Source organism: Channa argus, chromosome 19 (genome assembly GCF_033026475.1).
Source record: "Channa argus isolate prfri chromosome 19, Channa argus male v1.0, whole genome shotgun sequence".
NCBI lineage: Eukaryota > Metazoa > Chordata > Actinopteri > Anabantiformes > Channidae > Channa > Channa argus.
Genome location: NC_090215.1, coordinates 2,072,131 through 2,085,878, shown reverse-complemented (window position 1 = coordinate 2,085,878; position 13,748 = coordinate 2,072,131). Strand labels below are relative to the sequence as shown.

Sequence of the window (13,748 nt, the reverse complement as noted above, 5' to 3'; positions counted from 1 at the left end):
TTAAAGACTACAGTTTTGAAGGCTTTTCTGTTTCACTAAGATCAATAAATATGGCTTTTTTCTTCCTGTTACATTTTTTGATAAATGTTACAACACCTGTCTCACTTGCAGTTAGCTGCAAGGTAGCAGTGTACATTTGCAGTGTCTTCCAGTGTTTCTACGTGTTTTTGCAAATGGGAATTATCTATTAAAAGACCTTTCTATATATGGAAGCTTTGGCTGAAGTGCTGTGTTTTTGCTAGTAGCCCAATGAAGGACCGGAACCATCACAAAAAATATATCCACCATAAAAATACTGTCCCGTCCAAAAATATTGAATTACAAAGGTCAGATTAATGTAATATTTTTTATTTAGCTGTACAATAAAGACACTTGTGTTTAAGATCAAAAGATGGCTATGAAATACAAGTTCAGATTTTTTTTTTTAATGGTATTAACACCAAAATACACTAAACAAAATAGAGCATAGCGGCTTTTGTATCAGATGATCCAACTTTTAACTTAGCCGGAAGCACTGGAACATGTGGCTGATGTATGTCTTGTTACCCAGATGTGACCTGTGACATAGAGGGTTCAAAGACTCAGTTTTAGTCTTGAGTTTGTATCTTCTGTGAATTTGTGAATTTCTTCTGGATTTGCAACTAAATGATGGAAACAGGGCAGCTAAAGAAAGGTGCAGTGAAAGCCTGGATATTGCAACAAATGATTACATATATTTAAATTAGTTTAAATCAGTTCCAGTAATTTAACACAGTTATAATCTGTACTATGTTCTATGCTGTTCAACAAAGAAAAACTGAAATTCTGAACTTTTGTATCATCTGTATTTTGATCTGAAACTCTTTAGTGTCTTTAGTGTACAGCAAAATCAAACAAATTAGCTTTAACATTCCAATACTTTTGGAGCGGACTATATAGAAACACGAGGTAAGTAATATTGTAAAATAATGTACAATATGCTCATTCCCCATACGGAATAGTTTCCCCTTTAGCTCCAAAAGAAAAATTCTGGTATTAATTTGAGTTCCTTGTCTTTTTAGTAGCTTTTGGATTTTTCACAAATACCAAATGTGGTCTCATCCTTCAGATTTGTGTCTTTATTAATAATGAACGCACCTTACAGAACAGGATACAGAATATCTTTAGCGGATATGTCATTTATGATTAATGTGCTGTAAAGTTGGGATGACAGCTCCTTCACACGATCTGGGAAACGTCGATCTCTCACCACTGACTGGGACCAGCAGTGGATCCAGGGGAATGCTGGCATCAAGGCAGAGAGGAAGAGGGCAAGAAATGTAAGAAGAGAAAGAGATCATACGCTAAAAGATGTGGTTAAAGTGCACTTAGTGCACTAAATATTGAAAATGAAATTACAATAAAAGTTTGCATCCCCCTTGATTAATTAAATAACAATTAAATTTAATTGAAGGGCAACTCCACTAATTTACAACTTGCTTTCTATGGCTGTAAATGTACATCAATGTTTTTAAACTTCTCTGTATTAAAATACTTCTCTGCTTCTAGCTAAAAACTCCTCCAGGTGATGTCATCTGGATGAAGCTCTGGAAAAGCAGATTGACTATGATTACAAACTCCATGGTGCAAGCAACGAGATGACATAATCCGAACTTAAGATTCCTCCAAGTGATGTCATTTTGAGGCATTTTTCAGCTATAAGTAGAGATATATTTTAATATAGGAACGTTAGAGGGAAGGTTAATGGCATTCAGTTACACATCCTACCCAAACGACATCCAAAAGGCGTCCTTCAATTTCTGATGAAGGAACATTTGTGCCAGCTGAATGTATGTTTAAAAGTTTTTGTTTTCCTCTTTTTTGCCATTTCAAAATAAGAGTATGCAGACTTTAGGAACCAGGTGTAGTCCCTGACTAATTACCCTCTGATTTTCACACCTGCCTTTTTTTGAAAAGATTGTGCTTGAAAATCCTACAGTTTGGATGTTTAGTATGGAGCATGATTTAAATTCTTATTCATGCATTGTTACACAGAACGTTTCATCAGTAAATAATCACTACCACACTTAGTGTCAATTAAAGTGGCTTGCTGACAAATCCAGTATCGACACAGTGTGTGTGTACAGTAGGTCATCAGTGTGACTCACACAATGTCTATGCGCAATAAAATCTAACCGCCTAACAGCAAATCATCTGATGTTGTTATTGTCATAAATTAGACAGACAGAAATGGTCAGGGTCATTTTCGGAGAAATTATTGTCGAGATTAGAATATAGCAAATGTAACATACTAAACAAAGGCGGTCATACATTGTTCCAAGTAGTACTAAAGCTCTGAACGGTCAGGCTCCATCATATATAGAAGACCTCATAGCACCATATCATCCCAGTAGACCACTTCGCTCTCAGAATGCAGGCCTACTTGTGGATCCCAGAATTTCCAAAGGTAGAATGGGAGGTAGAGCCTTTAGCTATCAAGCTCCTCTCTCGTGGAACCAGCTCCCAGTTCAGATTCGGGAAGCAGACACCCTCGCTACTTTTAAGTCCAGGCTTAAAACCTTCCTCTTTGATAAAACTCATAGTTATTTATAGTTATGGTGCTATAGGCTTAGACTGCTGGGGGACCCCCCTCCTCCTGTCACTCTCTCCTCTCCTTTCACTTCAAAATTGTAACTACTCTGTGTGTTTTCTCCCGTAGTTGTCTTTGTCCTTCTCTGTCTACTTCTCGCTGTCCCTCTTTGCAGGTGTCCCCGGCTTTGAAGCTGTGTGTTTTCCAGTGTGCAGCTACTGGTCCTACCAACCTGCCCGATGTTTTATTGTTGCTTTTGTTGCTCTTTTTATTTTCTCTCTTCACTTTCCACTCACGCCAACCGGTCAAGGCAGATGGCCGTCCACCCTGAGCCTGGTTCTGCTGGAGGTTTCTTCCATTAAAGGGAGTCTTTCCCTCTCCACTGTTGCCTAGGGCTTGCTCAAGGGGGAATTGTTGGGTTCTCTCTATACATCTTTATGGTCTTGACTTTATTCTGTAAAGTGCCCTGAGATGACTTTGTCGTGAACTGGCACTATATAAATAAAGTTGAATACACAGAAACAAATTACAGTATCTGAATTTGCACCAGCTGGTACTCCAGGATAACTTGTGGAGCACTATTTGGTGTTGTGACTAAAGTAGGATCTGATGTCATTTGATGCCGTGGAGTAAACAGATTTTATTTATTGTTTAATGTTGCTATGGATCCTCAGTTAAGCCTGGTCTCTGACCTGTATGGAGACATCTGAGCTCAGTACCACCAACGGGATTCCTATGCTCCAATTTGAAGGACCAAGCCTTTCGGACTGGTTTCACAGAGATTCGTCCCTCTAATCTCTGCCAGAAGCTTGTGTTTGTTTCACCTCTCTTGAAGCTTATAGGGAATTAGAGGATAGACCAGGATCAGTTAGTGGAGGGATTTTACTTATGGTAATGACTGTGAGCGTGTATGTGTATGCTTGTATATGGAGTAAATACCAGATAGTCACATCTTATGTTTGTTTGCAAACAGACTACTAATAAAATGACTTCTGTTATGAGCTGCTTTAATGAAATAAAAGTGTAGGTTTCGACCAACTGTTTCAGAGAAAAAATGCCTATAAACTCTGTGGAGTCATTAGGTTGTTGACAAGTAGATGGTCATCTGGAGGTTGTTGTCCCACCCTGCTTTCATGTTTGTTGTTGGAGTCACATGAATTAACAGCACTTTTGGGATCGCCATGACTTGGATGACTAAGAATTTTCACAGATGGTTAAAAAATCCCAGTACTGCACCCTAGTTTTTTCTCCTTTTCTTCTTGTCCTACCTACAGTAAAAACAACATTTGTCAAACCCTTGTTTCCTATGAACCTTTGGGAAACCAGTCAGTATTTGAGTGGCTTCTCATTCAGATATTAACAGTACTCTGTAAATTGTGAGCAACATAACAGGTGTAAAATATCTATATAAGTTTGTATTTTCTGTCTGTTAGACACTCTTTTTCAAAGCTCCTTACACAGGATGTGAGTTAGAAGAGAAGGAGAAATTCTGGAGTGAGTTAGATGAAGTGATGCAGAACATCCCCCGAGGTGAGAGTGGTGATTGGGGCAGATTTCAAAGGACATGTAGGTGAAGGGAACAGAGGTGATGAGAATGTGATGGACTGGTTTGGTCTTCAGGACAGGAACACAGAAGGACAGATGGTGGTAGACTTTGCAAAGTGGATGTAAATGGCTGTAGTGGAGACTTTCTTCCACAAGAGGCAGGAACATGTGATGTATAAGAGCGGAGGTAGAAGCACTCAGGTGGACAACATCTTGTGTAGACGTTGTAATCTGAAAAAAACCAGTGACTGTAAAGTGTTGGTAGGGGAGAGTGTAGCCAGACAACACAGGATGGTGGTGTGTAAAATGACTCTGGTGGTGAGGAAGATGAAGAGGACTAAGGAAGAGCAGAGGACGAAGTGGTGGAAGTTGAAAAAGGACGAATGTTGTGTAGTTTTCAGGGAGGAGCTGAGACAGACTCTGGGTGGTTTGGAGGGGCTTCCAGATGACTGGTCTAGAGGAAGACCAAAGAGGAGATTTATGGATGTAGTGAGAGAGGACATGACGTTAGTTGGTGTGAGAGAAGAGGATGCAGAGGACAGGGTTAGATGGAGGCACACGATTCCCTGTGGTGACGCCTAAAAGGGAACAGCCCAAAGGAAAAAAGACGACAAGCTTCTCTCCATTGACTTCCCATTAAATCTGGAATAGAATTAAAAACCCTCAGTCTTACATACAAAGCTCTATCTGGTCAGGCTCCATCATATTTAAAAGACCTCTTAGTACCATTCTATTAGACCACTTCGGTGTCAGAATGCAGGCCTACTTATGGTTCCCGGAATTTCTAAAAGTAGAATGGGAGGCAGAGCCTTTAGCTATCAAGCTCCTCTCCCGTGGAACTAGCTGCCAGTTACAATTTGGGTTTGTAGACACCCTCTCTAGTATAAATATTTTAGGCCTAAAACCAGCCCTTAGTTATGCTGCTATAGACTTACACTGCTGGGGAGCCCATAAACATGATCCTCCACTCTCTCCTCTCCCCCTGCATTCTTAGTCATCATAGCATGATGTGTCTTCTTTCTCCTGTCCCTCTGTGTCTCCCTCTATCTGTAACTTTCTGCAAATATCTTTGGCTTTGGAGCTGTTTTTATTCCAACGTGTGACCACTGACTTTACCAACCTGCCCAGTGTTTTGCTCTTGTTTCTCGTTTCTCCTTTCTTTTCTCTCAACCCACCCTGAGCCCTGTTCTCCTGGAGGTTTCATTCATTAAAGGAGAGTTTTTCCTCTCCACCATCACCTAGAGCTTCCTCAAGGGGGATTTGTTGGGTTGGGTTGGGTTTATATATCTGTATAGTCCTGATTTTAATCTTTAAAGTCCCTTGAGATGACTTTGTTGTGAAGCAACAACAAAAGCAATTCTCTTCCTGTTGGGAAAAATTACTAAATTAGAAACCTACTACAACACTGACATGCAGTCCTGCAGATAAACTGCATCCTTGAAAAGGAACTTAACACATGAGGGACTTTGCATACAGCACTAGCACAGCGGAGTGGGGGTGGGGGTGCCAGAGGCTCTGGCAGACATACTTTTTGTTTATCTAACTAGCTAAACTCGAACTGTGGTCTCTGAATATTAAACAATGTATTGGAATGTAAAAGACAAACTTTAAGTTACATATTTTTGCAAAGGGATCAAACAACTTGACATAAACACAAATGACATATTCATTTATCCCTCACATTTTACTTCTACTTTCTTTCTCTTTCTCCCCCAAACAAACATTTAGCTTTTGTCTCATGATTGATTATGAGAGAAAAGGAAAGAGGCTGTTTAATATTCATCATCATGCAATCTTCCATCACCGCCATCTGTACGACAAGTTTTCAGTACAGACAGAGGCAAAGGGGAAAGACAGAAAGAAAGAGAAAGGAGACATCAGCTCGGGAAAAGACTGAACGCAACCAAAGGAGAACATCAAATAAAAAGAGAGGAATGACAGCTTAAGGCAGCTGTAGTCTAAGCAAAGTGTTTGATGCTTGTTGACAGCTGGATTATCTGTGAGAGGGACAGACTGTGTGTGTTTGTGTGTATGCAGGCTAACGCTTACTGTACGATCCTATAGACTATCATGTAAATTCATATGACTCATTCTCAACATTTTGCCCGATTGGTCACAGTTGCTCTATGTCAAACAGAGAGACATACACTTACACACATTCATATAAGCAGAGGCACGACAATGTCTATTTCATGTCTTCATATAACTGCTGACAATAAGGAGAATCCTTCAGGGTGGGTCCACTACCTCTACTTTACTCTATTTAAAATGAGTGAGGATGCCAAAACATTAGAACCGTCTCTTAAAGCACTCACTACGAGCTCGTAATAAACAGGGAGATGAATTATCCACTTTTGGACAGTTTTACCTTAAAAACTGAGAAATTACAACCTTGTAAAAGTAGAATTCATGGCAGAGCTCCTGTGTTGGGTTGAGTAAGATTGTACAGCTGTACCTAATAAAGTGGCCAGTGAGAGTATTTTCCAGCTATGTCTTTCAACAGCTACATGTTTAGATGCGACACCTAAAATTTAGATCATTGTTTGATTTCAAACATTGGTTTATTAAATTTCTTTTTAACCAAAATGTGCTTTTAAAATTGTTTTCACAAGTGAAAACACGTTGTCATGGACCCCTTGGTAACTGCAGAGGTACACCTGTGTTAGCAAGGACCCCCTGTTGGGACTCAATGATCTAAATAAAAGGAAGGAAACCCAGCACTCATAGCACATTTTCCAGGTCTAAGGATTTAGAAATAAGTTGCTGATTGTGATGTTATTCTGTATGAAAATGACATGGTTTATGCATGAACCCAGGGGCACCTAGCCAGCTGAAAGGTTACTGAGTGCAACCTGGTGATTCATGGACTAGATATGCAGGCTGCAGCTGACCATGAGTCACACACACACACACACACACACACACACACACACACACACACACGGTGGCAAGCTCCAAACACAGATGCCCAGAGTACTTTACAAAAAGATCTCAGGGAAGCCAACAATTCAACACTAACAACTATTGTACATCTCAAATTTTCTTTCACATGCATTCTCTCCCGCCCACACACATATAAACATACACTGCTGTTCCACAACCAATCCCATGGGGCAGAGTCAGCAAACATGCTCAGAACCTACAGGACTAAAGTGAATGCTCTAATAATTTCCATGTGAGATTAGGGGAGAGAGTACAGTGAGATTATGCAGCCACTGCCATCACTGTTTGTTTTGGGTCGTGTTCATGCTCCAGTTGGCAGATTAATCTGAGAAGGTTACGCGAGGATAGAGGCTCAAGCTGCTTCTTCTGCTGGCAAATGCTTCTCCCTACTGGTCGGAACTGCACATTGAAGCTGAAGAGGAGCCTTGTGTGGATCCCATGCTGGGTAATATTTACACTGGGCCCTACAGGGCAGCTGCCATAACTGCTGAGTGTGTTTGCTGATTTATTATATTTTAGTATTTTTCCTGCATAGGTTTCAGGGCCCTGTAACATACAAAATGATATTTTTTGCATGGAAGGTTCTGCATAATTTAATGTAAAAATTATAACTGATATTGGATTTGTGAAAGATGATAGTGTCATAAGCAGTATCTGGGTTGAACTGCCAATTTTCCATTAGGATTCCTCTATATGTCAACCACATAACTAGCCTGTGCTATAATGATTTGAGTTACCACAGAAAGCACCAGTAGACTTTGATGTAACAAAATAAAAACTTTATATTTGTACATGCATCCATAACCGCCTTGAAAACAAATGCTTCGTTTTGAAGCTCCGATCAAAGGGACAAAACCTTCGACATTGGAAACATTGGAGTGTTAATCAATCTTCAGTCTGTGTGGAGTGTGTGACTGTTTGTAATGAGAGATGATCTGAATCAAGATGTAACTGTTGATGATCAAGAAGAGTAACCCAGCAAGCCAGATGAGCAGGAAGGTGTTGTAGCCTTCAAACTCCAGATAGTAGGCCGGGCCCAACCAAATTCCCTGGTTCAAGTAAGAACACAATTACCTTATGCCAGGATCATTTAGACTCATTTGAGTCAAACATTTTGCCAAATTAATATAGTTTAAGCTGTTATGCTTGTGAATTCATACATGAGAACAGGAGATTCTGTTATGATTCAGTTTTTGTCATCATGTTTAATCCTTAATTACCTGTCCAGCAAACCAGAGAAGCAGCAGACCCACTCCCTGTTTCGGTGACAGGCTCAGGTTAGGGATGACCAGAGGAAGTAAGCACAGGTACCACAGGAAGTACTGTAAAAGGATAATGTATTGTGACTGGAGTTATGTGTAACCACCAACAAAAACCGAAAGAAGGACAAAACAGGTTATCAGGGTCAACCACTGATACACATTTCTTAAATCCACATGATTTCTACTTAAATTCTGTGGCCAGTGGTTTGTGTACCTGTGAAGTGCAGACTTTGTTGAAGGAGACGAAGATGGCCGTGTGGAGGAAACAGGAAAAGGCCAGATCAGGGTGGAAGGCCCATGATGCTACCAGCAGCAGAATGAGCTGTGGGAGAAATGCTGCCAGGCCAAGCCACTGGCTCCACCTGCTGTCTGCTCAAACACAACACAAAAGGTGACCAGCTGTTGGTGAGTAACAGCTGTTTTGTGAATAACAGCTGGACAGAGTAATACCTGCAGTGAGGTAGAGCATATAGAAGTATGGGGAGAAGTTGTGCCTGATGTCCCTCCTGGTCAGGTGGTACAGGTAGGTCTCATGTAGGAACTCCCACCCATACCTGACAAAGCGGACAGGGGGATCACATGATTGGCACATTGCGACTGAAGTGCACAAATAACTCTTGTATTGCTTCAGGTTCAAACTAACTGTAAATCACAAATGATGGAAATTCACTACATTCATTTCTCTTACATGTAATAGAAGAGTGCTGCGAGCATACAGAAAACTCCAGCGGCCACACTTGCAAAGAGGAAAAGCTCCGCATTGAGGAAGCTTTCAATAAATCCAATTATGTTTCTCCACCTCCACCTATTTTTGTCTTCCTCTGCTCTAGTTTGTGGTGTGCGCAGGCCCAGAGCAATAGGCAGAGCGTAAGTGACAGGGTAGATCTTTATATGGACTGAGAGGCCATAGAGTATAGCTGCCCATATCAGACGTCGACCTGAAAAAAAAAAAAAAAAAAAGATAAAAGCAGTAGGAGCAGTATCTGGATTATACAGCAAGTTAGAAAAAAAAGACAAGGGGGGAATTTATTGGAGCCGTTTAGACATTGAAATTTGACACAGTCAACCATGTGTTTTCCATGAGACTATGAAGAATTAATTTTTCCCATAATACACAAGCAACTGAATAAACATCTAACTGACAGACCTCAGACAGAAATATTCAGCTGCTTCCTTTGCTCCTGCATGTTTCCCAAACGGATCCGTCCTTGGCCTCGTCATTTGCCAACACCTTCATTTTTAGCTCCCTTTATTGTGTTGTGATACTAATTGATCTCCGCAGCACTTAACAATAATCAAATATAAAACACAATAAAGTCAGCAAAAAGTGAAGTCTGTTTACTTCCTGAAATCCTGGTACGTGACCTACCATCATGTTGCTTAGACGTCATTATGCAGATGAACATGGATGTGACAGTTCTTTATGTGCCAAATCAAAAATAAAGAGGAACTAAATGTTCTTCCACAAACAGATATTCAAACACAACAATCTCTCTCAATTCAGATTTGTTCTTCACCTCACACATTACCAAAGTTTAAACTTCAGATTTGTAAGATATCTTGAAAGCAATGCAGTGATTCCTAATTATTGCAATTTAACAACCTAGACACAGGCTAACAATACCAATATCTAGATATACAGTATATGAACCATAACTATTATATGTAAACATACACCGAAAATAGTTGATATAATGCCTGAAGAGACCATTTTGAAAATGACAATATTATAGCACAGTCCTGTAGTATTATATGATACTGTGTGGCTTTTTGTAGTGAGAATGTTTTATCTTGGGCGGTTTGGTGGTGGAGTGGTTGGTGCTGCTACAAGGTCCCCAGATCAAATTCAACTGTTGACTGCATCTTGTCTGTGCGGAGTTTGCATGTTTTCCCGGTGCTGTTTCCCGTCCAAAGACATGCATGTTAACTGAACCGGTGACTGCAAGTCAATGTGTTATGGGCAATGGGTTATAGAAGACTGTAAAAAAACACGTGCAAAATATGATGAAAGCTGAATCAAACTACTAGCTAAACCTTCTCCTTGCCATAAAAATCCTTTAGGTTTCTGAAGTCATGTCTTCTGCCAACAGTTAAACTAAATACCCATCTCATTTCTGATAAACTGACTATGGCAGCCTTTAACCAACATTTTCTCACTGAGTCTACTCCTCTGAGATTAATGGATCTACTTAAAAAAAACAAAAAACAAGAGAAAAATCCCCGTTCATCACCAGATGGCGCCCCGAGTCATAGATTCTCCACTGGTCTGGTAAATAGTGCAGATTTTTACAGTACGATATAAAAACCTCAAACTTCAAAACAGTTAACTTTGGCCCCCATCTTCTCCATCTTAGTGCTGTCTTTCATAAGTTCTCATTTAACATATATCCTTAATCAAACTTTAACTGGCAGAATTCCCACAGTAAGGAAAATGGTAAATGCTCTGCACTTATATAGTGCTTTTCTACCTATCAGCACTCAAAGCACTTTACACTGCTTCTCATTCATCCATTCACACTCACACTCACACACTCATACACCGATGGGGGAGCTGCTATGCAGCTGGCCAACACTCACCAGGAGCAACTAAGTTGGGATTCAGTGTCTTGCTCAAGGACACTTTGACATGTGACCAGAGGAGCCGGGGATTGAACCAACAACTGTGAGATTGGTGGACAACCGCTCTACCTTCCTGCCACAGTCGCCCATATGGGGAAACAAGTGTAAGACACAGTTACAGGCTCCATCCCCATCTCAGGCTTTAGCTTATCTCCAAAGTGCTTTTCACACTTTTTACTCATAGACTTAGTACAGAATTTTCTCGACATTAAATTTTATTGGAAAAGTTTCTATGAATTTACTAGTAAATTGATCTCATCCGTGTCTTGCTGAGTCTTAAATATACTCAGTTACGTGTTTAGCTCAACAGCAGACTGTCATTTAAGATTCACATACAAAGAATTCAGAATCTAAAAATTTAATTCACAATCTAAAAACATATTTACTGAACTAAAGCTGTATTACCAATAATAGTGTTATTATTTTTAAAAGACAGTCAACCTTTATGTCAACACTTAATTATGGAGATGTTCTAAAGCTTTAATGTTGCAGCTCCCAAACTACCTCATATCTCTTCTTATACCCAAATTTTTTAACAATAGCACATGATTCAATAATTAGTTCACCCCTGACATTACATATGTACACACTAACCAAGGCAGAAAGGGTTTTAGCTACTATAAACCATTCAAACGGAATTAACTAAAAATGACCTCACTTCTCTGGGTAATTTAATAATCATATTATTTGATGTTTCATATGTCCCTGTCAAATAAATGAATAAACACTGCCTACAGCTTTACCTTCCATACAGAGTAATGTCCCGAGTACCAGGGCTGCCAGGATTGACTCAGCATTTCCTCGGCTGGATACTCCCATGGGCAGCGGGTTGAGGAGCCAGAGAGAAGAAACACACCGTGCAGTCTAAGAAAGAAATTACCCAAAAAAACTTAACTTTATCTGCACTGTAAGAGAAGCTTCTCAGTTCTCTCATGTGTCTTCCACAAACTAATATTAATGGGATCAAAAATCAAAAGACAATTAAATGATGCTTAGAAAAGATGGAGAGTGACTGGCAAACCTCAGAGTTGAGACCTCGCAGACGGAGTATTCTGTAGATGAGCAGTCCTGACAGCACATCACATACTATGAACAAGATCTTGCCAAATACTTTGCTGACATAGATGTTGGGGGTGAGAAGCCAGGCTAGAAGAGGGGTGTAGCGGTATGTTGATCGGTTGTATGGGGATTCACCCTGTGCAAAAGTTTCCCACGTTAAAAAGTTAAACTAAATATCACAGTGAAAAGCAATTTATGACATTATCCAGTAAAATTAAGCCAGATGCTGTAGAAAAATGGTGAAATTGTTATTGTTGCTTTTATAAATAAAAAAGCGGTTCATAAAGTTCACAGACATTGTTCTAATTTGATAGATCAATGTTTATAAGCTGGAAGAGAAGAGTGGATTAGGAAGACAAAGTTAAAAGGCATCTTCCAACTTCCCAAAGACTGAACAAACCTGATTCAGGCAAACAGCCGTGGGGGTTAAAGGGTTATCTGGAAAACAAACAGGATCGATACTTCAGAATGTGTTTACATAGACCATACTTGATGGAATACATCCCAAACATGAACATATTCTTTTTCCAACTGTATCTATAACTTGCAAGTTAAATGTTTCTATCATTGGTTCTAAGTTCTCACCCCTGCTCTGCTTGTTTTGCACAAAACCCACTGCTGATCACCTGGATCAGGTCTATTCAATCCGAATCTGGAAGATACCACTTCACTGTGTTTTACCCCAACTGCATATGAGATGGGTTTTTTTTTTTTTTAAGTTTGTGAAATGATGAAATTAGTTAGTAAGTGTGAATTTTAGATGTTTTTTTTTTAATTGATGCACGATGAGAATACGTGATAGTCAGGGTTGCGTCAGTTTCCAGCACTGCGCACGCGGGACTCCGATGGGAGCTAAGCTCGCACCAACTGAGCTCGTACCTCAGTGATGAACCTCGCAGCATCTGTGAACACATGATAGTCAATGTCGGTGTACTTCACCGCCATAGTCCTGTCCTGGTAGTCTCCGTAAGCGACCAAAGCCAGTCTTAGAGCGAAGGAAGCCGTGAAAAGAACGCGCTTCTCCGTGAGCGTGGACCTCAGCTTCCTCATCTCGAGCCAACAGGGAAAACCAGACTAACAGGAGCTAAAAGGGCAAGTTGATAACTGTCACTGGAAAAACATAGCTTTAACCAAAGTGTCCGTTTCTTCGGAGCCATGTCAGTTGGACTTTAACGTCCAAACATTTGCCGAAATTAAACTCATTTGTTGTTGAATGAGCAAAGTACACAACTAGGAAGACATCCGGAAGTACTGTCCATCTGTAGATCTGCATTAGCCCCAACTACTGGCCTGGATGTACTGCACGAAATGTAAAATTACATCTAAAAATCCGTATAGATATGAAGTAATGTAAACAAATGACCATCTTTGATTTTTAAAAAACCTTATATAAAAACCACATTTGTCACTATGAAGCAGCAGGCTGTGTTTCTTGATGTGTTGTCACACTTTCAGCCTTGCAGTCAATAACGTTCTTTAGGGACTTTTCAGATCCTAGTGGTTTCCAGAGCTTTGTGCTTGTTACGCATCTCAAAAATTGCTGTTAGCTTCTAGGGTTTATAGAATTGTTTGGCAGCACAAAGAAGTCAAATCTGTAATGTCCATTATTCCCCAAAAAGCAAAGACAAACTTCCTTTTTTCCCCATTAAGCTGTAGGATGCAGGAGCTTTCCTGGTAATGTAGTATTTTTACAGTTCTGTATCAAGGTAGTTAACGTATTGAAATTAATATTTGCTCCTCCTTGTGTGGAATAGATTGCAGGACTATTAACC

At 40.0% G+C, this 13,748-nt stretch overlaps 1 protein-coding gene across 1 annotated transcript; it reads right to left on the bottom strand.

Moving 5' to 3' along the window:
* Nucleotides 1-7,800: 7,800 nt before the first annotated feature.
* On the bottom strand, nucleotides 7,801-13,233 carry pigm (phosphatidylinositol glycan anchor biosynthesis, class M). The gene is made up of 8 exons (XM_067486818.1): nucleotides 12,856-13,233; nucleotides 11,939-12,112; nucleotides 11,661-11,781; nucleotides 8,987-9,236; nucleotides 8,749-8,852; nucleotides 8,513-8,667; nucleotides 8,257-8,358; nucleotides 7,801-8,085 (listed from the first exon to the last, which is right to left on the bottom strand). Exons 1-8 carry the CDS (start codon nucleotides 13,024-13,026, stop codon nucleotides 7,918-7,920), a joined length of 1,245 nt encoding a protein of 414 aa, XP_067342919.1. The 5' UTR covers nucleotides 13,027-13,233; the 3' UTR covers nucleotides 7,801-7,917.
* Between the last annotated feature and the right edge of the window lie 515 nt (nucleotides 13,234-13,748).